Raw genomic sequence first — 27,518 nt, forward strand, 5'->3', positions numbered from 1 at the left:
AATTAGCTGTTTTCAGTTAGTTTCAGTGTACTGAAGCCACAGACTGCCCACAGCAAGATGGCCTCCAGGTTTCTTTAACTGAAAGTGATGCTACCAGCCCTCATTGCTTCCAATGGCTGAAGGTAGCTTGCTCAGGGAACATGGTGGCTGCCTTAGCTGCCATCTGAGGAATAAGCAGGAGAATGTGGGAGGTGTTGAGAATGGGATGATGGGAGCAACAGGGAGGGAGAATATGTCAGGAATCAAAGGAATTTTAGTAGCAGATACAGGGAAATGTGGCATGGCAGAGAAGGAGACAAATATGTAGCAGAATAAGAAGGAAATATGGGGAGGCAAATGGATGCGGGTGATAGGGACAGAAGACTTGAGGGAGATCATGGAGAGAAAGAAGAGGCAGTAGTTCTAATTCAGTCCTGTCCAGGTAGAGAGAGGGGTACAATGGTAGTTCCCCACACCTAAGGTGAAAGGAGAGAGTAAGCAAAATCCTTTCCAGATAGTGAACAGTTAGGTTTAAACTGTGTGCATCTAAGGTTGAATTTTAGCTCTGTGGTGATTGCACGCAAATTGGGGGCATGCAGCTTCTCTCTATAAAGGCAAAAAACCCAACAACATGTGGCAGGTTTTTTTAAAAAAATATACTTTGACTGACTTAAATAAGGTGTAAAAAAAAATCTTTTTCTTTTGACTCATGACTTTTGAAATTATTGCCAACTCCATGCAATTTATTCATTACATGTTTGTACAATACGATCACAATGGGCCCTGATTTGGGCCTGAAGGTGCTACGGTAATTACAGAAAGGAAGAGAAACTTCTGGCTGGACTGAGTTTTTTTCCCCCTTCTGTTCTTCACTCCCCCTCCCCCCAGTCAAAAGAAAGTATCTTGTGAAAAGAGTAAAAGAAATTTGAATGTTTGTCTACTTTCCTTTACCCAATGTAAATACACAGCATGCATATTATATATAAAATAAGTTATCCTAATACTCATTGAGCCTGTCTATAGACACACATTGGAAAAAGCAATACTTCACTTTTCAGCCCTTACATTTTAGACTTGCAGAATGGTGCTAGGACAGCCACATAGCAGCAGCATATTGTGCATGTATTTTGATAGCGTACTATGCCCGTGTAGTTCCACTTAATAGATTTTTATAAGGCAAATGAGCTGTTTTATGCTTTGCACTCAATGCTTTTTGTTGTTGTTGTTGTCCATATTTGAATTACTGGTATATTGGCTATGAACAATTGCTGAGCCATAATAATTTGCTTAACAGAAGTACTAACATAACTTTTCATAGATTCTGAGGCCAGAAAGGACTCCTGTGATCATTTAGTCTGACCTGAATTTTACTTCCCTGAATTAATTTCTTTTTGAACTAGTGCATATCTTTTAGAAAAACATCCAAACTTGATTTTAAAAATTGCCAATGATGGAGAATAAAGCATTGCCATTGGTAAGTTGTTCAGTGATTGTTTATCCTCACTGTTAAAAATTTACACTTTATTTCTTTGGTCTGAATTTGTCTAGCTTCAGTTACCAACCGTTGGATCAGGTTATATCTTTTGTGTGCTAGATTGAAAAGCCCATTATCAAATATTTGTTCCCCATGTAAGTACTTAGGGGTGACTTAAATCAGAGTCTAACCTTCAGTTTAAGCTAAATAGATTGAGCTCCTTGAGTCTGTCACAATAAGATATGTTTTCCAACTGTTTAATCATTCTTGTGGCTCTTCTCTGAACCCTGTCCAATTTATCATCATCTACCTTGAATTGTTCACTCCAAAACTGCAGACAGTATTCTAGGAGCAGTTGCATCAGTGCCAAATACTAAAGTAATATAATCCTTCTACTTCTGCTTGAGATACCGCTGTTTATATATCCAAGGATCACATTAGCCCTTTTGATAACAGCATCTCTTTGGAGCTAATTTGCTGCTGATTATCTGCAATGACCCACAGGAATTTTTCAGTCGCACTGCTTCCCAGGATAGAGTCTACATGTATGTATGACCTCCGTTCTTTTTTCCCTAGGGTATAACTTCATATTTGGCAATATTGAAATGCATTTTGTTTGCTTGTGCCCAGTTTACCAAACCATCCAGATTACTCTGAGTGACCTGTCATATCCATTTTTTTTTTTTACTACTCCCCAATCTTTGTCATTTCAGACTTTGTGTTGATATTATGTGCCCTTCCAAGTATTAGGGTTGCCAACCCTCCAGGAGTCTCTAGGAATTAAAGATTAATCTTTAATTAAAGATTGTCATGTGATGAAATCTCCAGGAATTCGTCCAACCAAAGTTGGCAACCCTGCAAATCATTGATAAAAATGTTAAATAGTGTAGGGCCCAGAATAGATCTTTACAGGACCCCACTAGAAAATGCTGCATGATTATCTGTTTACAGTTACATTTTGATCCTTGTCAGTTACCTAATTTTAGATCCATTTAATGCAGGCCATGGTACATTCTGATTATTTAAAAAAACAAACACCCCCCCCCCCCACCACACTAGAAAAATACAAAATTAACAAGTCAGTTGCCTTGCAGGAGTCTTTAATTTACAAGTCTTCAAGCCTTATAGCGTAATATAATACATTATCTTATTTCTGCTATAAAGACTGAGGACTTTTGCTGGATATGAAAGGTAAAAAAATCAAAAGTATGTGTGTCTAATTTTCAGAAATAACTTGTGTCAAAAATTTTACCTTACATTCTACATACTATAATTTCTATTGTTCTGGCAAAAAAGATGGTAACTTTACTGTATTTCAAGGCTTTCCTAATTTCTTAGCTTTAGGAGGGCCCAGTGCTCCTACTTGTATGTGCCTGTGCCTCTTGCCGTTTCTTGTAAGCTTTTATTGCACCCCCAAGTGATTGACAAACTGCTTTCTTCCACGTTTCTTCTTGAACTGTACAGTGTGGACCACAATTAATAGATTGTCTCATAGACTGCCATTGGAAGAGGAGATACTTACATGACCTCTCTGTAGGAACTATGGCATTTGCTTAGTCAGAATAGTAGCATTAGGAATGTATTTTTAATGTATTTTAATGAGACACAGAAGGAACCAGTAACATATCATCCAGCTCTTCATGGACCACCAGCAGATTCAAGACCACAGTTTTGGAATCTCTGCTGTATGCAATATCACTGGTGAAGACAGACTTACTGAAATCATATCTTTAAATTACTTTTAAGGACAAGAAGTATTGTTTATAAAGTTAAATGAAGTACCAAACTTTTGCATTCTCTAATTTTGGAGATTTTAGATTCAGAAATCTTTCACATGAAATGAACCACTAAGCCATAACTATTGTCATACTAGAGCTCTGCTTTACAAATAGGACACTTTTAATATATGTCATATTATTATGAATTCAAAACTAAAGTTAGTGATGTATATATTTTGTCCTTTCTTTTGTGATCAATATGTTTTGGATCCTGGGAATATTTTTATAATGCAGATTGTTTATAAGGCCCACTTTATTTGTAATGTAGAAGCTTTTAAACTCCCTCTCTTCCCATCCCTTTCATATGTGATTGTCTTTGAAATTATGGCCTGGATATTCTTTTTTAGTCACAGCAATTTAAATAGTATCACTATATATTTCTATGGCAGCTCACCAAGTCTCATCGACAAGGTCACATGGTGAAAGTAGACTGGCTGGACAGACTGACCTTTAGAGAAATAGAAATGATCAATGAGGTAGGTCATCATATATCAGCTTTATAATGGGTTTTGGATCTTGTTGATATGGAAGCCTTGGCTTGCTTGTGAGACTGTAATTCAAATGACTTGCCCTATTTTTCTTTTCTCTCTTGTGCACATTAAAGGAAGAAATCAATCTAAAAAGAATGACTCTCTCTGGCATTAGTGATACAGAGGTAGCTGAAATTAGGCAGATTTAGATATTCGTTAACTTGGCTATAGGTGCTTAAGACTGTTAGAGCATCATGTGGTGGGGTGGAATTGAAGTTGTCACAACAACTTCCTTCAGTAAACTTCAACCCATATAAACTCAGCATTAAAGTTATAATCATTTTCTAATCGACTCACTACTTTTTGTTTAAATTGATATTGGTTTGGGAGGGAAAATATTGCATCTGGAGACTTTTTTGATTAAATCAATTGCTTATTCGTTTTTAACCTACAGAGTGAACTCCTGCCCCCAATTCAGGAAGGAAGTGTTAACCCATGAAGCCAAAAATTATCTCCTTAAATGGCCTGTGCTCTGAAAGGTGTATAGAATGACCACCTTACTCAACACATCTGCTCCCTGTGTTGACAGCTACTTGCTTGTGTAAGGCTATGTCTACACTACTCAGCTTTTAGTGACACGGCTGTGATAAAAGGAGGGCAGTGTCGCGCTCTTGTCGACAAAAAAACTTCCACCCATAACTAGTGGTGTTAATGTTGTCCGCAGGAGAGCACATCTGCTGAGAAAGTTCTGTTCACACCAGTGCTTGTCATCCACAAAACTTTTGTCTTTTGGGGAAAGTGTGTGTGGGTTGTTTTTTTTTAACACCTCTGAAGGACAAAAGTTTTTTGTCTTTTACTTGCCAGTGCAGACAAAGCCTAAGTTATGCTTTTTTTTTTTTTTTTTTAAAAGCTACTTGGCATTTCAATGAGATCTGCAGAGATAATGATTTGCATTTCTATAGCACTTTCCACTGGTGACTCTGAAGTACTGTGCAAATTCTAACCTTCAATGAAACATACCTGTTTTTACAGAAGGGAGAATTAGCACGGAAGAAGTGATTTTACCCTACGTTAAGTTGGCAGTCTGTGGCAGAACCCTATCTTCTGATTTTCTCATGACTGTGCTTTAATTCCAAGACCAACCTCCCTTTCCTGGAGAGTCAATACCTCCCTGGGTGGGCGGGCTAATTCTCTTGTGAGTTGTGCAGAGCTGTTTACCAAGGTTCAGTAGTAGAATTTTTATTCCTGGTGTTGATGTGCGAATCAGAAACAACACACCCCAAAACTCCAAGATCCCAAGTTTTATCTGCAGTGTTAGCAATTAGAAAACTTGTAAACTGAGCGGACTATATCTTGAAGCCATTGGGGGTCAACATAGCACCTTTATAGTGCAACTTTAACTCTGTTGTTCCATTGGATCACTTAAACTGTTTTCTCTTCTTGAATGCAAATGTTTGTTGTGGAGTGTGAATGACAATATATAATGCCAGAGGAACCTTTTGTCCTAGAGTAAGTAGTTATGTGAAATTATAAACTGAGTAATTGCCACAACATCTGATAATTTGATCCATCACTTACAGCACAAAGGAAATATGGTTATTATTGTTAAGAAAATGCTGAAGATTGATGCTCTTCTTTAATATACAATCCACATTTTTAGCCTTTTTTCTTTTCAGAGTGAAAAACGAAGTTCTAATTTTATGTACTTGATGATTGAGTTTCGATGTGTCAAGTGTGATGATAAAGAATATGGAATAGTTTACTATGAAAAGGTATGTGCCTTGCAGGTTTTATGATCTCCTTTAGGAAGAAAAAAGCAAACTTGCAGCAAAAAAAATTACAGGTTTTCCTGCTGAGATGAAATATTTTTTGCAAGATAGCAGTAGACAGCTGTCAGTGGCAGCTGTTTATGTACATACAAATCAAATAGTATAGCTACAACAAGATTACAGAAGTCAATCATTCATGTAATGCAGTTCAAGATTTCAGAATTTAATACGTGCAAGTGATTAAAAACTTTTTGATTTATTGTTCCCCAAATCAAGTAGTACTTTCAGAGTAGCTTTATGTAAAAATAGTTCTTGGATTGGGATGAAGAGATCTACATGTCTTCATTAGTAGACTTGATACGGGATTGGCTTATCAAAACTTTGCACAAGAGCTGTGCCAATAGACAGTCTCATTTGTCTGAGCGAATAATGGAGATTTATTTCCCCATATTGATTGGTATATTCTAAGACACATTTTGATACTTTGAATAAGTTTTCACGACAATAACAAATAGATGAAATCTCTGCATTCCTCAGTATTATATAATATTTTGCATTTATGTAGCATCTTGCTTCTAAGGATCTCAGGCCAACCATTAACAAACTTCCCCAAATAACTTGCAAGGTAAATAAGTATTATTATCCCCATTTTACAAATGGGAAGATGAAGGTAAGTGGTTAAGTGAATTTTCCAAGACCACATTGCATTTTGAAAAGCTGGGGTGAGAATCTGGATTTTCAGATTTTCATATGCTTTAGCCACAAAACCATCCAACTCTCCTACCTTGATGATGTTTTTTCTCAGGTAAGTGTATTTGTGGAGGCTGTCTGATTGTGTTTGCTTACCTAGTATAGTCACATCACTTTTAATATCTTGTTCTATGGTCTGTAGAAAAGGTATGATCATAAGGTTCATAACAGGCATTTGCTCATATAGATTGGATATTATAAAGTGTTGTGTTTGTATACAGATGTTGTATCATGATATCTGCTTTTCTGCTGCTCCCTTTGTCTATGATCTTTGAAGTGCTGCTGTTGCATTTGAATGATGCACTTCAGAGTGGAATGATGGTTATGGAACATGCATGTTTTTTGCCCCCTGCATGCACCGTTGATTGTAGTGGGAACTGAATTTGTGCTGTCTTAATGTGTTGTGTATATTTTTGTTGCTATTGGGAGAGAGAAAGCTTGGTTTTAAACCAAACAAGTAGAGGTGGTCAGAAAAATTCCAATGACACATTTTTTCATTGGAATTTTCCAATTTGAAATAAAAATGGCTCCTGGACACTATTTGATTTCAATGAAGTTCTGATGGAACCCGGACAGGGGTTTGATGAAACCTGTCATGACTCCATTCCCTTTCACAGAGAATTTAGAAATCTTTGGGTTTTCATTCTGAATTGGACCAAAACCAAATTTTGAAACTGAAATCCTCTACGAAATGGAATTACTTTGCTCTGCACAGCTCTGCAAACAAGCTAGGAAATAGTCTTAGAAGCATGAAGAAGAAATATAATCAAGGTATAAAACTGGCTTACTAAGTATTATAAGATAATTAGGTGGCTAACGGCACAGCTTAAAAGTAGAAATAGCCACAATTTGAAGGACTTGTTAAAAAGCTACTTCACACAAATTCAGGACCACTTTTCTAGAAACGGCAGAAAACAGTCCATAAATTAGTTGCCTGTCTTCTCAAGTTTGTTATGCTTCCACTTAAAATATAAAGATCACCTATTGAGCATATAGAATCTAATGGAACTTGGGTAGGTTGTCACCTGTCTCTGAGTGATAGTCTAAGTGAAAATTACTTGTCACAGTTGTGTTGATAGATTTGTTTTTTGGTGTTGTGACAGAGAACCAGCCTGTTAAACAGCTGCTGATAGAATCTGAGATTCTGTGACTTAACACTCAATTACTATATATAAAATCAAGTGGCAGTGGCCCCTTCTGTATTTTCTATCAATTTAATTTTAATGCAGTATTTAAAATGCGAGGAATGCCAGTCTGCAGGTAGCAAGAACACAACTTCCAATTTCCCTTTTAGGCAAACATCACTCACTCTGGAAATATCACTGTGTGAATTCCAAAATGCAAGTATCTCATCTCTATGGGTAAATGAACTCCAGAATTTTTCATGAACATGTATTTTCATATAGGGTTCAAGTGAAAACAGCATTGTATTGGATAAATAGGGCAGTTGCAGAGCCAGATCCATTTAAAGGATTTTTTCATTAGAATATCTTCCCCAGTATTTTAAAAAAAATTGGCTTTTATCAGTCTCTGAAGCTTTGCCTGTGTGTCCATCTAGGTTCTGGATACAGATAGTTGTATCCTGCTGGTACACCTTGGAACCCCGGTTTAACTAACCCCATAGTATGAGATCAATCGAACCCTCTATTTGTTAGTGTTTTAGAAACTGATAAATACTGTAATTTCAAAGAGGTACAGCAGAACCTTGCTTGAGCAACACTTCGCTTTACCGTAACACACTATAATCTGCAAAATTGGCAGTCTCTCTCCACCTTTCATCAAAGAATAAATAATGGAGAGTGGTAGTGAGGTCTTACATTTGTAAAAATGGTGGTTTTGGAATATAGTGGAGTATCTTTAATATTATGCTATAAAATATTTAAACCAAACTCAAAACTAACTCTGTATTCTTATGAGGTTTGGCCTCACATTTGTTTGAGACCTCCATGGCAAATTAGCAGGTAAACAATTGTTGGCATGGATTATTGAGATTACACATTCAGGGACACTATAATAGATATTGATGTTCTTTGAGTGAAATAGAGGGGTCAGAGTTGCACATTCCCTATCCAATTGAAAGGCAGGCAAAACTGCCAACATCCTTATTCTGTTGACTGATGACATTCTGTCTGTCTCCAGGGTATTTCAGAGAATAGCTGTGTTTCAGAATAGGCTATCTTTAATGAGAGAATTTGGCCCATGAGAGCAATGATAGAACTCAATCAACTTGCAAATTCTTGTTACAGTTTAAAGGTGGTTTTGTGCTAAAAAATAATGAAATTGTAAAGACAGTTTCCTGCTGAATAATATTTGAGCTGAATAACTAAAGTAAGCAAAATTAGATTATTCTGGGTTTCACGTTCAATTTATTTTAGGTGCAATCTAGAAAAATCGGTGGGCTGACCTGTTAAGTAAAGTTTTTGCTTTTTATTTTTTTTTTAGTTTGACTTTACTGTAACAGAACAGCATGGTGGTAGAAACACTTCACTTTTTTGTTTTTAACTAAAATATTCAAAGCTGATGAAATCTTATAAAAAAGTGAATTCTTGGCTTTCAAATCACTAGTTGAGCACTAGGGCTTGGAACAGTTTACTGCTATATCAAAGTGAATTCTTGGTATTTTAGGTCTTTATAAGATTGCCACTGTTATAAATCATGAAGAAGTTGGCTGTTTCTTTTTTCCAGTGGTATAAGATTTTTTTTTTTTTTAGCCTTGGGATGCAAGGGATGTCGGACTTAATGATTGTATTGCCTTTTTCTCACCTAAATTTATGATTTTTAGTAGCCAGTGTCTCATCTGTGGTTGTATATGAAGGGGGAGATATTTCAAAGATATAAAGGAGAGTTAGGCTCCCAACTTCCACTTGGTCCGTGGAGTTTGGGCACCTCTCTCCCCTTGGGGCCTTTGAAAATCTCCTGTTAATGTTTTCTACCATCTTAAAAGATAGAATTCGAGGCTTTCAGGTGATATGAAATATTGATTTCTAGTTCTGGAATTCTCCAGAATAAGGCTGATTAAAGTCACAATTTAATTAATGGATAAAAAGCAAGACAGCAGCCAGAATGTTTTGTTGTTGTTAAGAAGCAATACCTTGTGACCTAACAGGTATACAAAAGAATGGTTTACACCACTGGAGAAAACGATGCCCAATTAACCAATAAAAAACCCATCCATTTCTAAATTAGCTTTGTGAAGTACTAGCTCTAAAAACCATCACTGGTCCCTAGCAGGTTCTTTTAAATAATATAGGGCTGAATTTAGTATAGTAACTCCTCACTTAACGTCCTCTCGCTTAATGTTGTTTCGATGTTACATCCCTGCTCCGTTACAGAACATGCTCATTTAAAGTTTTGCAATGCTCCCCTATAACATAGTTTGGCCACAGCTGGCAGCTCCCTTATGCTCCCCCCCAGCACCTGACGGCGGACCCCTCAGATCAGCGCCTTCTCGCTGATCCCCCCGTCTCCTGCCCACGGCAATCAGCTGGCTTGCGGCATTCAGGAGGCTGTGGGGAGGAGCGAGGATGTGACACGCAGCCACCCCCCTCCGTCTCCTGCCTACTGAACGCCGCAAACCAGCTGATTGCTGCAGGCAGGAGGCAGCGGAAGGAGGGGAGAGGTGCTGATTCACGGGGTCCGCTGGTTGGCGCAAGGCTCGTGGGGGGCATAGGGGAGCTGATGGGGGGCCACCAGCCTCTTTAATGCCTGTATTAAATTGCTTGTTTAAAATGTATATAATGCCTTTTGTCTGGCCAAAGAAAAAAAAAATCCCTGGAACCTAATCCCCCTCATTTACATTAATTCTTAAGGGGAAATTGGGTTAGCTTAACATCGTTTCGCTTAAAGTCTCATTTTTCAGGAACATAACTACAACGTTAAGTGAGGAGTTACTATATGCTAATCTGAGGTCCAGAAAATTTCAGTTTCTTATTTTAATGTAATACATTTTCTCCTCAGACCACCACAAAATGTTCGCATTTAAAAATACTGTCTTAAATCAGAAGACAATGACAGTGAGTAGGATTTTCTAGAGCTCTCAGCACTGGCCTCTGTTCTCATGGAAGCGAATGGCTCAGTATCTGTGGTGTGTGTATGCAATTATTTTTTTTAATAATCTGGAACTCTTGAGTCTTTATCCTAACTGTCACTGCTTTTTGTGTGGTCTTGGTCAAGTCACTGAGGGTACATCTACATTTGAGCTGAGAGGTGTGATTCCTAACTTGCATAGCTAGGTTTCAGCTAATGCCTGAAAATAGTAGTGTGTCCACAGTGACATGAGTAGCAGCTCTGAGTATAATCCCACCAGACCCACCCCCACCTCCCCCACCCGGGGTTCTTCTGTGCAAGCTAGGACTCGCCTCTCCCAGATCAAGTGCAGATGTACCCTGAATCTCACATTTCTCATCAATAAAATGAGATACCTACCTATCCTGTGGGGTGCTGTTAAGATTAATGAACTAATGTTTGTACAGCAATTTGAAGATATACTACATACTAAATATTTACTATTAAATGCATTATGATAAACTGCACAAATAGAAAATGCTAAAGGGAAAACATCATAAAGCACATTCCACGGAGGAGTTTACTATATGTTTTTAGATATTTTGGGGAAAACGCTTATAATATAGGATTAGCCATGGTTAAAGTGTGTGTGTGTGTGTGTGTGTGTGTGGTGGGGGGTGGCAGTAGTGGTTAGATAAGTGGTTCTACTTTTATACTAAACCTCTTTCCCCCACTACTCATTTTCCCTCATCTGCCTGCTGCTTCCTGTCTAACACCTAGATTGTAAGCTCTCACGTACAGGGACAGATCATCTTTGCTCCTTGTCTGTATAGTGCCTGGCACAATGGGGCCATTGATCCTTGATTGTCACTCCCAGGCAGGTGCTCCTGTGATAGAAATAATAAATATATACTGTCGCACCATAAATCTTAATTAGCACTAAAGTCACTATCAATGCAATTTAGTATTTAATTTTGTAACTGGGTTCAGCAGAACTGAAGAGGATTGTCCCTTTTCTTTGACTTTTTTAACTTGGATTTTTAAAAAATCAAAACGTTAAATTATCTAACATGAAAACCAATCATACATTTATTCACAGGCTGGGCTTAACATCATCCACATATTATATGTATCTTTCTTAGCTAAAAAATATTGTTTGCAGTGTGATATCAGAACTTTGCCTGTAAAAACACTACTGTATTACTTCACTTATTATCTGTCTCTGCCTAGAAAATTCCTCCAACGCATACTTAATTTACTGGGGCAAAACCAAGTTTTTGCTGTAGTCAGCACTGTAGAAACCATAAATGCGCAAAAAAGTGAGCTATATATTAGTCTGCCTCATTCATCATCCAGAAAACGGCTAGCTATATTAAAAATAAATAAATAAATAAATGCAGGGACTGGTAAAGAGGGGAAGCAGATTCCTTATAATTCCCAGTTCAAACTAGAAACAGATAGCTTTGTGCCATTCTGCAAATTCTAAAAAGATGCTTCCCAAAGTGGTGGTCTGTGCTGCATTCTATACTGACCCCTCAGTATAGGGTGTGTGTCTGTGTGTTCATTTTCCCTCAACTTCAGCAAATATTCCAAATCAGTCAACCCATATTTTCAAGATGGGACATTTAAATTTTGTCCATAAGTGTTTTGGCTACAGGTTTTGAAAATTGTTTGCCCACACAAAGGGGCCCTCTAAGCACTCCCATGATGGATACATCATAATAATATTGGTAAACATTTCCATCCATTTTTTTCTTCACTAAAATGCTAATGCTGATGACGTTTTAAACTTACTTATCTCTACATTTGTCACATAAATAGACGGAGTTTATCCTTCGGTCTCCTATTTCGTTCAATCTTCTCAACTTTGTCAAAAATTAGCTAGAACAATTTCTTTCTATATTTTCTTATCCTTTATGCCCTTTGTTGGTTGTCCATTGAAAGTTTAATTGCTTTATTTTCTCTTGAATATGTAAAGTAGTAAATTTTGACGGAAGTCATGTTCATTATAACTTGTGTGACATTTATTGTGGCTTTCAATTATGTTGTTATCCAGGATGGTGATGAGTCCTCTCCAATTTTAACAAGCTCTGAGATTGTTAAGGTTCCAGATCCCCAGATGTCGATGGTGAGTAATTTTCTGTGCAACACAATCCAGATCATACCACAATGAAATTTTGTTGTGCTGTGAAGTTCTTGCAAGTGGCGGAGAAAAACTTTTTTGACAATTATATCTGCTATGGTCTCAAGTAAGTTTAATTGCAGCACAAAGTTGTGGCTACTGCCAGTGTGTTAAGTCTTGAGTAAACCTAGACGAGAAATAGTAGTGAGAATTGTAACTTATCAGTTTGATATTAGAATTGGTGGGATGGTCAAATATTTTTAGTTCTTCAAGTGTCCTCTGCATATTCCCATTCCTGGGACTTGTGCTGACTGGTTCAGCAGGACCTTAGAATCTCCTGGTAGCAGTGCCCGTTAGGATGCCCCTGCAGCTTCACCCCCACCCTAGCACTTGAGCATACTCTAAGGGTATGGGTATAAAAGGGGCATGGCTCTCATTGCTCCCTTAGTTCCTTCCACCCACGGCAGTGAAAGGACCTGAATCTGTCTGTTAGATCCGTACTTTCATATTTCACTAAGACTCCTGCATCACAAGTACCTATGTTTTTCTATTGGTACACCATTTCCAGTACAGAGTCTTACCCTTTGGCCTTTCCACTGCACCCAGAGTTTTTACAAAATGCCTGGCTCCAATAACAGTGTATTTGAGGAGGTAAGAAATTTTCATCTTCCCTTACTTAGATGATTAGCTCTTGAAGGCTCCCTCTGACGGTTTAAGGAAGGCCATTCCGATCACTCGTGTTCAGAACACTAGTTCTTCTCATAAATGGAAAGTATCAGTAGCCGTGTTAGTCTATATCCACAAAAACAACTAGGAGTCCGGTGGCACCTTAAGGTCCGACAGATTTATTTGGGCATAAGCTTTCGTGGGTAGAAATCCTCACTTCTTCAGATGCAAGTGAAGAAGTGGGGGTTTTTAACCCACGCAAGCTTATGCCCAAATAAATTGGTTAGTCTTTAAGGTGCCATCAGACTCCCCATTGTTCATAAATGGAAAAAGTCTCTTCTCCCCGCATCACAAAAGATTCCATTCAATGGTGTGATTCTTGACTCTATAAAAGGAAGAGCTTTCCTTCCAGAAGAGGTTTTTAATCATAAATGCCAAAGAGTCCTTCAACATCCCTCTCAGAATGTAGTTTTTTGGTTGAGTGTGTCACAACATATGTGACTCTGTATGCCAGGCTCAGAGTGAGGCATCTTCAGCACTGGCTCCTAAAGAACTTCAATCCCATTATGGACTGTATGCTAAAAGTACTCACTGTTCCGAGGAAAGTGTATCTTCCTCTAATGTGGTGGTTGAAACCACAGAATGTCCTCAAGGGAATTGTATTCAACCTAGCTCTTCTTCATTAATAGCAATTACAGGTTCCACAAAGACAGTGTGGGGAGGGAGACGAAAACTTCACAACATGTTTGTTCGAGGTCTTTAGACCTACAGAGAATCCCAATTACATATAAATGTACTAGCACTGAGGTCAATCTGTCTGGGTCTCAAAGCGTTTCTTTCACATGTGCGGAATGAGGTGATTCAAGTGGCCATGGGCAATGTGTTGCTCAAGATAGTTAAGACCAAAGCAGGCTGTGAAGAACTTCAAAAAGATCTCACCAAACTAAGTGATTGGGTAACAAAATGGCAAATGAAATTTAATGTGGATAAATGTAAAGTAATGCACATTGGAAAAATTAATCCCAACTATACATACGATATAATTTAGCTACAACTCATCAGGAAAGATCTTGGAATCATCGTGGATAGTTCTCTGAAGACGTCCACGCAGTGTGCAGTGGCAGTCAAAAAAGCAAACAGGTTGTTAGGAATCATTTAAAAAGGGATAGAGAATAAGACGGACAATATCTTATTGCCCTTATATAAATCCATGGTATGTCCACATCTTGAATACTGCATACAGATGTGGTCCCCTCATCTCAAAAAAGATATACTGGCATTAGAAAAGGTTCAGAAAAGGGCAACTAAAATGATTAGGGGGTTGGAACGGGTTCCATATGAGAAGAGATTAAAGAAGCTAGGACTTTTCAGCTTGGAAAAGAGGAGACTAAGGGGGGATATAAAATCATGAGTGGTGTGGAGAAAGTGAATAAGGAAGTTATTTACTTGTTCCCATAAAATAAGAACTAGGGGCCACCAAATGAAATTAATGGGCAGCAGGTTTAAAACCAATAAAAGGAAGGTCTTCTTCACACAGTGCACAGTCCACCTGTGGAACTCCTTGCCTGAGGAGGTTGTGAAGGCTAGGACTATAACAGGGTTTAAAAGAGAACTAGATAAATTCATTAATGGCCATTAGCCAGGATGGGTAAGGAACGGTGTCCCTAGCCTCTGTTTGTCAGAGAGTGGACATGGATGGCAGGAGAGAGATGACTTGATCGTTACCTATTAGGTTCGCTCCCTCTGGGGTACCTGGCATTGGCCAGTGTCTGTAGACAAAATACTGGGCTGGATGGACCTTTGATCTGACCCAGTGGAGCCATTCTTATGTTCTTAATGTATTATTTGAACAAACGAGGAGGCGCTCGATTTTTCTCAACGATGCAAAAAGGCAATAAAACGTTTAGACTGGTATATCCAGTAAAATATATACCCAATTGCCCAACACATAGTGAAGCAACACAGTTTGATTGCAGATCAACTGAGCAGAGATTTGTTGCAGATGCACGAATGGTCTCTAAAGAATTCTGTTACCAGAATGTTTTCAGCATTTGGGGATTTCTGGTCATAGGTCTCTTTGCGACAAGATTCAGTTAGAAATGTCCGTTTTTTGCTCAAGGCTGGCTCAGGCAGTCTGTCATTGAGGGATGCATTTGATACATACATTGCTCTCATTTTCACTTGTCACCAGAGACTTAAAAAAGATAAGGCAGGATTGAGCCAGGGTGATTCTCATTGCTCCAGCAGGGCCAAGGCAACAGTGGTACACCGAGTTACTCCATTCATCCAACAGCAACTACAAGATGCTCCTGTTATCAACAAACCTGCTGCCCCAGGTCTTCCATCCAGATCTCTGATTGTTACATCCAGCAGCATGGGTAATATGCCTTTGATCGAGTCAGAAAGATTGTGTTTGGTTGAGGTGCAACAAGATATAATTAATTCGGAAAGCTGTCAAATAGAAAAAAGTTACAAGTTCAAGTGAAAAAGATTTGTTTTATGGACAACTGAAAAACGTGTTGACCAATTTCAGCTCCCATACAACCTATTTTAGAATATTTGTTACATTTAAAAGTAATAGGGTTGTCTTTGCCCTCCAGTAAGGCCCATGTAGCGGCAATAACAGTGCATCATACTCATGTTAATGGAAAATCTATTTTTTTCATGTACATTGGTGAGAAACTTTTTAAGAGGCCAATTCAACCTGGATCCCTCATTATGGAACCTTGTCCCACCATGGAATTTGAATTTAGTTGTAACTCAACTCGTGTCTCACCCATTTGAACCTCTAATGAGCTGCTCTTTGTTTGTCTGTCTTTCAGTGAGGACAGCTTTTATAATAGCTATTATTTTCTGGTAGAAGACTAAGTGAACTGCATGTATTGATGACAGACCCCTTATACCAGTTTTTATAAAGACAAAAAGTGGTTCTTAGACCAGCTGCTAAATTCCTTCCCAAGGTAACTTTGGAGGTTTGTGTAAATCAAAGTATCAGTCTACCAATATTCTTTCCAAAGCCTCATTCAGGTAAAGGGAAGGCCAGATTACATTCATTAGCTGCTAAGAGAGCACTAGCATCTTACCTGGATAAAATATTTTCCCTTATTGATACACGCAAAGGTGCTGCTTAAAGGTTGGTTCACACTTTTGCGAAACATCATGCATTGGATCTGGCATCCATGGCTGATACTTTGGTAGAGCAGTACTCCAGTCTTTAACTATGACTTCACACCCCTCCAGCCAATTTACTATACTGCTTACTAAACTATCCCATGAGTAGAAATATGCAGAGGACACGCGAAGAAGTGAAGTTAGGTTACTTGTAACCGGAGTTCTTCGAGATGGACTCTGCATGTTCGTTCTCCCTGCCTATCTTCCCCATGCGGAGTCCAAATTTCAATATGTTGGGGTTCTGCTTTAGCAATGGAAGGGACTGAGGCGGCAACTGCTGCCACACCCCTTTTATACCCACACCCTCAGAACATGATAGAGCGAGGGGCGGGGGTGACACATTGGCACCCTGATAGGCACTATTCCCAGAGGGTTCTATCATCCTGCTGCATTGGCATAAGTCCCATGAGTGTGAATATGCAGAATCCAACTTGACAAACTCCAGTTACAAGTAACCAACCTTCATTTATGTGGGGGAGGGGGTTACACTATTAACACTTATGTGGTGAGGGAAGGGGAGGCAAGTTGGAGACAGGTGAGAAAGGAGGGTGATTGTTACCTTAGTAAAGGAGATGGGTAGGTGCAGATATAAGGCAACAAGGAACAGAGGAGGGGGAAAATATTGAAACTAAGGAGAGGCAAGTTAAATATTGCCCCAGGTACTTTGCTTATGTGAAATCCCTTTCTTGTTCCACTTCCTTCTGTTGTCCTTGTTGTCCTTATTGCCTAAATACAGTTCTAGAAAGCAGTTCTATTATTGTGAATGCCAGTCCAGCCGCAACTTCAGGAGCCCGTATGTAGATGGGGCTTCGACTGATGACACCATTGTCAGCACCATGCCATCTAACACTGCTGTCGGGTAGTCCAGTTGTTGCAGTGCTGAAATCTTGTTCACACTGTTGCTTCTACTGTTGCTATTATGGCTCCAGCTGAACCAGTATTAACTATAAACTCTGGGGGCGAGAGGGAAATCTAATATATGCAGAGCCTTTAGACCAGGGGTGGGCAACCTGTGGCTCCGGGGCAACCTGTGGCTCCGGAGCCACGTGCGGCTCTTCAGAAGTTAATATGCGGCTCCTTGTATAGGCCCCGACTCTGGGGCTGGAGCTCCAGGCTCCAACTTTTCAGTGTGCCGGGGGTGCTCACTGCTTAACCCCCAGCTCTGCCGCAGGCTCTGCCCCCACTCCACCCCTTCCTGCCCCCTCCCCTGAGCCTGGAGTGCCCTCGCTCCTCTCCCCTCCATCCCAGAGCCTCCTGCATGCCACGAAACAGCTGATTGGGAGGTGTGGGGAAGGAGGGGGAGGCACTGAACAGCAGGGCTGCCGGTGGGTGGGAGGTGCTGGGAGTGGGGTGGGGGAGCTGATGGGGGGGCTGCTGACCTATTACTGTGGCTCTTTGGCAATGTACATTAGTAAATTCTGGCTCCTTCTCAGGCTTAGGTTGGCCACCCCTTCTTTAGGCTAAGCTCTTTGGGGTGGTGCTTAGCCATAAAGTGTCTAGCATCTTTAGTGCCTTAGCATGTTTAGGTGCTGTGTAAATAACTTTCACTTTGAACAAATACCTTGATGACAGCCATTCACCCGAGGTGAGAAATAATTATAAATTGAATTTTAAGCCTAAAGCGATGGCATTGTTAGTGGAATAAGACCGCTTGCTGTTGGAAGTGCATGCACTTTAAGTTGTGAATCCAGAAGATAGAGTAGCTTTTAGATATGAATACTTAAGCATGTAATATATTATTCAGGATGTTGGTGAGTCTCTAGACAGTTGCATTTCAAGACTATTTTCAGTGGAGTTAAATATTTATAACCGCTGACTTTTATTTTGTGTATTTTTAGGAGAATTTAGTAGAGAGCAAACATCACAAGCTTGCTCGAAGTTTAAGAAGTGGGCCCTCTGATCATGATCTCAAGCCTAATGCAGCTACTCGAGATCAGCTTAATGTAAGTTTGTAACTTTCATTTGAGTTTTTGGTGTCTGTAAGAATACAGATTCAGTTTTGCTAAATGACTTTATTCAGTATCTGACGTCGAGTTTGAAGGGAATACAGTAGATGTTATGTGATTTCTTGTTAATGTGAACTTATGTGTTGTCAATAAGACAACTTGGAGGTGGGTGGTAGTTTGGCCCAGCTCACGAACAGCCAGTCATTCCCATCTGGTTACTTTGAGATGAGTTAGTCTTACTACACTCCTGAGTGCGAAGGAATCCGCATCACACATACTAACTGGCATTTTTGGCAGTCTTAGCAGCAGGGCCAAGGATTGATAGGTCTATGGATACCCTGACCTCTATGGGCGGTTCATCTAAGATCAGGGTTGAAGAGCATCACTGGTGTGTAGTATGGGGAAATTGTCCATTTTGTTCTGCTTGTCGATAGACAAAGGCCTTCATTCTACTATGTGGTCAGTACGGCACATGACACACTAAATTCTCTCAACTTCTTTAAAAGATCAATATGTATAATTTTTATGACAAATTATTCTCTGGAATTTTTTTAATAGATTATAGTGAGTTATCCACCAACAAAGCAACTGACCTATGAGGAACAGGATCTAGTTTGGAAGTTCAGATACTATCTTACTAATCAAGAAAAGGTAAAGTTAATTGTATTAAATATATACTGATCACTGTACATTGTTATTGAATAATTTATCTTCCGGTTTCTTGAGTGCAACTGCTTTTTTAAGTGTCTGCCTCTTCAGAGGTGTGAATCTCTGAGCTGACAAAGTATATTTAGTCAAGATATTGTTCATTAATGGAACAGCTATGCTGGTAAAGACTAGTGACCATATTTTTAAAATCCTATTGGCAAATACTTTTAAAACTTGCAGCTCAAAATCTCCAGTGAGTTCCTTTAAAATGCTCTTCTGCCAAGCCTGCCAGGATTAATCCACCAAAGAAAATTGGTGTTAACTTCTGCAAATATAGCACAAATTGCAAGCTACATGCGTCCTAGAGAATAGGATATGTTACTGGAAAGTGAATTAAAACTAGATGGTCAAATAATGCCAAAAAAAAAAAAATGTATTGTTCAGTGATTGTTTAATGAATAGCATTGCATTGGCTCTAGCTGGTATCTTTCTAATTTGCCTTACGTGAGGCCCCAGAAAATGGAGGTGGACTATGTTAAAATGTTGAAATAGGTAACCGGTTAAAATTACCAGTTATTTTAGTGGCAGGTATTCAGTTATAAACAAGGCTGAAGCCATAGTCTTGATTTGTTTATATTTTTGGGTGACCTCTAGCGGAGGATCTAAATTCCTGATTCAGCAAATCATTTAAGTATGTGCTTTGCTGAGCTCTCTTCTTCCTATTCAGCTTCATACATTGAAGGAGTACTTGTGGCACCTTAGAGACTAACCAATTTATTTGAGCATGAGCTGTAGCTCACGAAAGCTCATGCTCAAATAAATTGGTTAGTCTCTAAGGTGCCACAAGTACTCCTTTTCTTTTTGCGAATACAGACTAACACGGCTGTTACTCTGAATCCATACATTGAGTAATCCTTAACACCTTGTTGTCAGTGCTTTGAGTCTAGCCAGTATTCTGTTAATGACTCCTGAAGTGAAAAGATTGTTTCAAAAGAAAAGGAAAAAAAAAAAAATCAGAGTCCTTGATTTGCCAAATCTCTATAGCTGCCTTGCTGGTTGCTGCCACCTGATACCATAATTGCTCCTTGGGAATTGGACATTTTGCATAATGGAAGAGACCATTGATTGAGTCAGCATTGTCTCACTGAAGTATTTCCCACAGGCCTTTGGGGAAAAAGTGTCCCAGAGATCATCGGATTACTTCTGGAAAAGCTTGCTTGTGGTGGCTTGGGGGGAAAATGAAGTGACGCTGCAAACTGCTTGTGCACTCTATTATCAAGAACTACCAGAACTAAGTTCCCTCCATGTGCCTTAAGCAAAGGGTACAATCTAGTACTGTGATCTGGAACATAGGGGTATTAAGTGGCTGAAAAAGAACATTCTTAGTAGGGCTGTCAAGCGAGAAAAAAAATAATCGTGATTTATTGCACAATTAATTGTGCTGTTAAACAATAATAGAATACCAATTTAAATATTTGTGGATGTTTTCTACATTTTCAAATATATTGATTTCAATTATAATACAGAATACCAAGTGTACAATGCTCACTTTATATTTATTTTTGTTTACAAATATTAGCACTGTAAAAAACAAAAGAAATAGGAATTTTCAATTCACCTAATACAAGTACTGTAGTGCAATCTCTTTATCATCAAAGTTGAATGTAGAATTATGTACAAAATGTAGAATTACAAATGTAGAATTATGTACAAAAAATAACAGCATTCAATAATAAATCAATGTAAAACTTTAGAGCCTGTAAGTCCACACAGTTGTACTTCTTTTCAGCCAGGTTTCAGAGTAACGGCCGTGTTAGTCTGTATTCGCAAAAAGAAAAGGAGTACTTGTGGCACCTTAGAGACTAACCAATTTATTTGAGCATAAGCTTTCGTGAGCTCACGAAAGCTTATGCTCAAATAAATTGGTTAGTCTCTAAGGTGCCACAAGTACTCCTTTTCTTTTCAGCCAATCGCTCAGACAAACAAGTGTGTTTACATTGGCAGGAAATAATCCTGCCCACTTCTTGTTTACAATGTCACCTGAAAGTAAGAACAAGCATTTACATGGCATTGTTGTAGCTGGGGTAGCAAGATATTTTCATGCCAGATGTGCTAAAGATTCATATGTCTCTTCATGCTTCAACCACCATTCCAGAGGACGTGTCCATACTGATGACGTATTCTGCTCGATAATGATCTAAAGCAGTGCGGACCAATGCATGTTCATTTTCATCATCTGAGTCCTATGTCACCAACACAAAGTTGATTTTTGTTTTTGATGGTTTGGGTTTTGTAGTTTCTACATCAGAGTGTTGCTCTTTTAAGACTTCTGAAAGCATGCTCCACACCTCGTCCCTCTCTGATTTTGGAAGGCACTTCAGATTCGTAAACCTTGGGTTGAGTGCTGTAGCTATCTTTAGAAATCTGACATTGGAATTTTCTTTGTGTTTTGTCAGATCTGCAGTGAAAGTGTTCTTAAATCAAACAACATATGCTGTGTCGTCAGAGAGACTACCATAACGCAAAATACATGTCAGAGTGCAGGTAAAACCAGGGAGCAGGAGACATAGAATTCTCCTACAATGAGTTCAGTCACAAATTTAATTAACACGTGTTTTTTAACAAGCATCACTAGCATGGAACCATGTCTTCTGGAATGGTGGTTGAAGCATGAAGAGGCATATGAATGTTTAGCATATCTGGCATGTAATTACCTTGCAATGCTGGCTACAAAAGTGCTATGCGAACGCCTGTTCTCACTTTCAGGTGACATTGTAAATAAGAAGCGGGCAGCATTATCTTCCGTAAATGTGAACAAACTTGTTTGTCTGAGAGGTTGGCTGCACAAGAAGTAGGACTGAGAGGGCTGAGTGGGGGGAGGGATAGCTCAGTGGTTTGAGCATTGGCCTGCTAAACACAGGGTTGTGAGGTTAATCTTTGAGGGGGCCATTTGGGATCTGGGGCAAAAATTGGGGATTGGTCCTGCTTTGAGCAGGGGGTTGGACTAGATGACCTCCTGAGGTCCCTTCCAACCCAGATGTTCTATGATTCTATGACTTGTAGGCTCTAAAGTTTTACATTGTTATGGAGTGCGGTTATGTAACAAAAAAATCTACATTTGTAATTTGCACTTTCTCGATAAAGAAATTGCACTACAGTACTTGTATGACGTGAACTGAAAAATACTATTTCTTTTGTTTGTCATTTTTACAGTGCAGACATTTGTAATCAAAAGCAATATAAAATGAGCGCTGTACATTTTGTATTCTGTGTTCTAATTGAAATAGATATATTTGAAAATGTAGAAAAACATTCAAAAATATTTAATACATTTCAGTTGGTATTCTGTTGTTTAACAGAGTGATTAAAACTGCGATTAATCGTGATTAATTTTTTTCGGTTAATCACATGAATTAACTGTGATTAATCAACAGCCCTAATTCTTAGTACTCTAGATAACAGTAAGGCTGATACTCTTAAAAAGCAAACAAATGTTTTTTCATTCAAGTTTGTGATATTAAGCAGAAAGATGGGTCTATTTAACACAACGATAAGACCCCTAAAACCTTGCAAAGACCCTTTTCCCCAACAATCTCCACCATGATTGATGCAGATTTTAAGGGTTTATTTTCCCCTTTGGTGTGCTTGTAAACCCCATAGTCTCTAGTGATAATTGAGTGTGTTAAATGGGAGGAGAATAAATTGTGAATTTGAGATTTCTGCTACAGAAGATGTAATTCTCTTACACTTTAACACCTTATCTAAAGTCAGAGGGCCTTACAAAAATTGAAGAATTAATCCTCACAACACCCCAACAAGGTAGGTAAGAATTATCACCCCGTCTTATAGGTGTGCGGGCAATGATACATAGAGAGATTAAGTGACTTGGCCAATGTCATGCAGCAAGTCAGTAGCGTAACTTGGAATAGAATGGAGATCTGATTCCCACTGGTGTGTGGTCACACAAGTTTAGTTGCCCACAATATTGCCATTCACTTCAATTGGGTTCCCCTGGTTTATGCTAATATTATTGCAATAAGAATCTGGTCTTATGTCTTGTCTAGACTGAAACTAAAAAATATAACTCTAAATCTTCCGGTTCATTGATTTCTGTAATTGCTTAGGAATAGTCAGTTTTTCTAATCTTCTTTGTTTAGGCTTTGACCAAGTTCTTGAAATGTGTCAACTGGGACCTGCCCCAGGAGGCAAAGCAGGCACTGGAGTTACTGGGTAAATGGAAGCCAATGGACGTAGAAGATTCTCTGGAACTGTTATCATCTCATTTCACCAACCCAACAGTACGGCGATATGCTGTTGCCAGGTTGCAACAGGCAGATGATGAGGTATTAAAGGACTCTGCTGTTCCGTGTGTGTACTTTACTTTCACCCATGAGACAATCAAAGGACCTAATGTAGCACATGGAGAAATGTAGAGTTTCCATAATGTTTGCTACTACATGAAAATTTATTACTTTTTATAGGAAGGTAATTATGAAAGATAATAAAAGGGTGATCAATGTAAGTTTCTGTTTTTAGAGAGAATAAAACTTCTAGCTTTATTAAGCAAAATTCCTCACAATGCAAATCAATACTCTTATTAGATGTCTTCAGCTATGCAGACTAAAACAATCGTACTTTCTCCCCACAACCCAAGAGATCAGTTTTGATGCTAACCTGTTCACTTCAAAATTAACTGCTCCGTTGTTGAATAGTATACCAGATGCTTCTAGCAATGTATTTTGTAAATACCAGGTATGTCCTGACATTGCATTCCTTTGAGGAAGAAGGTGCAGAAAGATATTCTATTAGCTAGAAATGAGATAAAACATTTGCGATAAAGGGGGATTTCTTTTTGAAAACCCATGTAAAAACACTCATTGAGTGGTGGGAACTTAATGGAATCTAATCTTTTATCTAGGTTTTAATATGCATATTACATCTGCCTCCTGTTTTTATGATAGGGAATCCTATGCACTCATGATTGTGCCTTCTGGGTGTCGTCTTAACACATTTTTTTAAAAGCAGCCCATAAAACTGACCGGCTCACAATAGGGAACACTAATTGCCCCCTAGTTAGCACCCACGCACAGTAAGACTGACTGACTCAGTAATACGCCCCATAATATTCTTGACCAAAAAGACATTCCTTGCACCATGCATTGAAGATCACTAAACAGGTTCTGGTAGACCAGCAGAGGGGGGAAATTCCTTAGGTGGTAATTAATTTAAAATCCTGTCTTAAGAATTCAAATCTAGGGACTGTTATATTGCTTTGTTGCTTTTATGATAGTGCATAAGGGAAGAGTCAGCATTGGATATCCAAGTCCCAGGCGCTGTCCAGCTTTTACAGATGGAAGTCAAACACATTAAAGTGAATAGTTTCACCAATTTTCATTGTATAAGACCAATATGGCTACATTAAACAGATAGTGGAAGTTGATTACAATAAGGTATGAGGAAGACTAACGCTAGCCACTCTAAAACAGAAATATACGCCCTTAGATGTGTATTTAAATTGCTATTGTGACTTTTTAATAATGAAAACAGTGCAAGAAATAGAAATCTGTGTGCAAAGTTATATTCATGACCACTCTCTCTACCCTACACTAGTCATTACTCAGTTCCTGATTCCATTTCTTTACTGATCACTGAACCCTGATTTAGGCTTGTGAATAAATGGTGTAATTCTCAAAAGTGCTGATAATCCAACAGCTCATCTCTCAGTGTATCTATTTTTTTTTTTCTCTGTGTTATCTCCTTCCAAGGATTTGTTGATGTACCTGTTGCAGTTGGTCCAGGCCTTGAAATATGAAAATTTTGATGACATAAAGAATGGGTTAGAGCCAAATAAGAGGGACAGTCAGGGTTCAATGTCTGAGAGTATGGCAACTTCAGGAATGAATGCTGCAGAAATAGACAGGTAAGGTGCTTTTGCTTCTAGAAGGGAAGAAACAAGTAATATTGGCATCAGCAGTAAAATACTGATTCTCTCTTGCAGGCATGCTGCAGTTTTGTCATTGGCATATACTAAGTTTATATTTCGGTTTCAGAGTAACAGCCGTGTTAGTCTGTATTCGCAAAAAGAAAAGGAGTACTTGTGGCACCTTAGAGACTAACCAATTTATTTGAGCATGAGCTTTCGTGAGCTACAGCTCACTTCATCGGATGCACCGATGAAGCTCATGCTCAAATAAATTGGTTAGTCTCTAAGGTGCCACAAGTACTCCTTTTCTTTTTAAGTTTATATTGCAAGCTTGCTACTCTTGCTTTATTTATGGGACCTTCATGATGCTTCCAGTCATTACCATGTTGAAGACTTAAAGCTCTGAAGCTGCTATGGGGTCTCTTTGGTTGAAAGTCTCATAGTGCCATTCCTGAGACATTAAAGCAGTTGTTTCATTCTTTGTCTTTAAATACATCTAGCTAGTAATTGAACTGGGTGAGAATTTTTGGTAGAAAGTTTCTTTTAGAAATAGGTTGGGTTTCCTTAATCTGTATGTGGCTGGCTAGCAAGAGCCCAGTCATCTGAGGGTATCCAGCACAAACCTTTGTGATACTTGGTATAAAAATTTTAGTTTGAAGAGGTCCTGGGCACTTTATTTTTTATGAAAACAGAAACAGAAGGCAAAGAAGTACTGAGGCCTGTGAATGCCTGTTCCCTGCAATACAGGAAAATTACTATGTGATTATTCATCACATATGATATTTTCCTCAGTCCTTCACAGAAGGACAGCCTCCATTGCCCAGGATTCCTACCTATTTGCGCTAGAGGAAAAGCCTTTCTTTAAATATAGCATTGTTAAGGGCTTATTCCTTCACCCACTTACTTCCCTGGTCCTTCTTGCATGAACAGAGAACAAACAATTTGATGTTTATTGGGGTGAACTTCCAGCAAGCATGATTAGTTTCCTTCCTTAGTGTCCCCCTTCCCAGCTCTGACACCACAGAGCCTTACACCTGTGTCCCTGTTCCCATTCCTGCCCTTAGCCAAACATGATTCCAATTTCCCCACTCCCATTCCCTGTTCCCATTTCCCCCACCCACACACCCACCCACTTCCTGATTGACTGCAGGCTATATAGTAAAACTTGAGTTCTGCTTAGCTATACCTTAACCAATCATTTTCCTGAAATTTAACTAACCAATCCTAACATATTGTAACATGATTATGTAACCAATTATATCCCACCACCTTAATTAGTTTGCACCCAGCAAAATTAATTGTACAGCAGACAGGAACAATCACAGAACCAGAGATAATACAGACAAACAATAGCAAAGTGGGAACTATAATGACAAAACAATACAGAAGTGAGGATTTCACATCCCAGCTATTGATAAGTGAGTTCTTGCCAGACAGGATGCTATCAAACTAAGTTTCCTTTTACATTTTCTAGGCACTTCCCTTTCTCTGGAGGTGATAGGCATTATCAGGACAGGATTGTATTCCTAACAGCCCAAAAGCGCTTTAGTTCAATGTGACGATGTGACCAGTCGCTTCCCAGCTTATGGCTGCCTCTGCTGCTTAGCCAAAGGCCTTAGCCTAAGAACAGGGCCTCAGACTGTCACAGTAAGAGAAGGACCTTACACTGGCAGACAGTGATTTTGATTCTTTCTTTTATACCTCTATAACTAGCCAAATGATAAGAACACACCTAAATTCTTAGAGTACAGGCCTTTACTGACAGTCCTGAATATCTATATCCTAACACTCCACCCCTTTTTTTTCTTTTGGGATCCTCCTGCCCTGAATATCTATATCCTAACAAGCATCCACCAAGATTTTCACTCCTGCGTTTCAACTCCTTAGTATGAGACACACGGGACTCCCTAAGCTTCTGAAATACTTTAATCCTTAGAGCAATAGTACTGGGTGGAGCATGAGGTAGTCCCGTTACCAGCAGCCATGCACAAACCTCTATGTTTAAATGTTGCACATTAAATCTTCCAGTTGGTTCCATCTTGACTGTAGTTGCCAAAGCAGGTCCCCACAGGTGTGCTTGTCCAGTTGCTGCTCCAGTCCTTATACCTGAACTGATGTAAAGCATTGTCAGGTATCCCTCACGGTGTTCCTGCCCTTCCAGCCAGATTCAAGCTGTTAAATTTTTGCTTCAGAGCTTAAGCCCAGCTCTCTTGGAGCTATATTTTTAAAAGCACCAAAGAAACTTAAGTGCCCAAGTCGCTTTTGAAAATGGGACTTAAGCTCCTAGGAGTTAGATGACTTAGATGTTTCTGAAAACTTTATCTATGGCAGTTAGTGTCTGTGCTTAAGGTGCCTTGTAGTCACTTCAATACTGACTTGACATTTAAGCATTCAAATTCAGTGATTCTTTTTGATAGCCTACTCTTGAGAGAGTGTTTTCAGAGTCCCAAAGGAGGAAGGAAGGCAGACCACTTTTCTGGCTTCAAATAATGTCTGTGTGACAGAGCAGTGTCACTGAAAGGCTAAAATCTACTGCCTCAGACTAAAACTAAGTGCAGGGGCATCAGATTTGCCTGCAGATATCTCACAATGCACTGGGAATGTGAAGAATTCGTCTAACCTCTCCTAGTGAGATTGTCATGAATCTGATTTGAAGCAAGCCCTGTAGTGCTTTGAAAGGAAGTCACTCAAAGCAAAAACCTGAGCTGATCAAGACTATATGTTGATGATGTGGCCTGTTCCGGCACAAACCTTACTTCTCCTGATAGGCATAGTGAGAGAGCTTCACCACTGAAGCATCCTACTACACCATCTTGC

General features: G+C 39.1%; 1 protein-coding gene across 2 annotated transcripts in view; it reads left to right on the forward strand.

Annotated features, from left to right (window-relative positions):
- Window positions 1–27,518, forward strand: part of PIK3C3 (phosphatidylinositol 3-kinase catalytic subunit type 3) — a 133,644-nt gene that overhangs the window by 21,930 nt on the left and 84,196 nt on the right. For both annotated transcript variants that reach the window (XR_014711622.1, XM_084628052.1), the window contains exons 5-11: window positions 3,621–3,707; window positions 5,378–5,473; window positions 12,282–12,353; window positions 18,023–18,127; window positions 18,689–18,781; window positions 22,936–23,121; window positions 24,544–24,698. Coding sequence is in view for 1 of the 2 variants with exons in the window: in XM_084628052.1 (XP_084484178.1) it covers window positions 3,621–3,707; window positions 5,378–5,473; window positions 12,282–12,353; window positions 18,023–18,127; window positions 18,689–18,781; window positions 22,936–23,121; window positions 24,544–24,698 (794 nt within the window). In the remaining variant the exon portion in view is untranslated. The remainder of the gene's footprint in view (window positions 1–3,620; window positions 3,708–5,377; window positions 5,474–12,281; window positions 12,354–18,022; window positions 18,128–18,688; window positions 18,782–22,935; window positions 23,122–24,543; window positions 24,699–27,518) is intronic.

Source organism: Lepidochelys olivacea (assembly GCF_965140295.1).
Source record: "Lepidochelys olivacea isolate rLepOli2 genome assembly, chromosome: 5".
NCBI classification, from domain to species: Eukaryota; Metazoa; Chordata; order Testudines; family Cheloniidae; genus Lepidochelys; species Lepidochelys olivacea.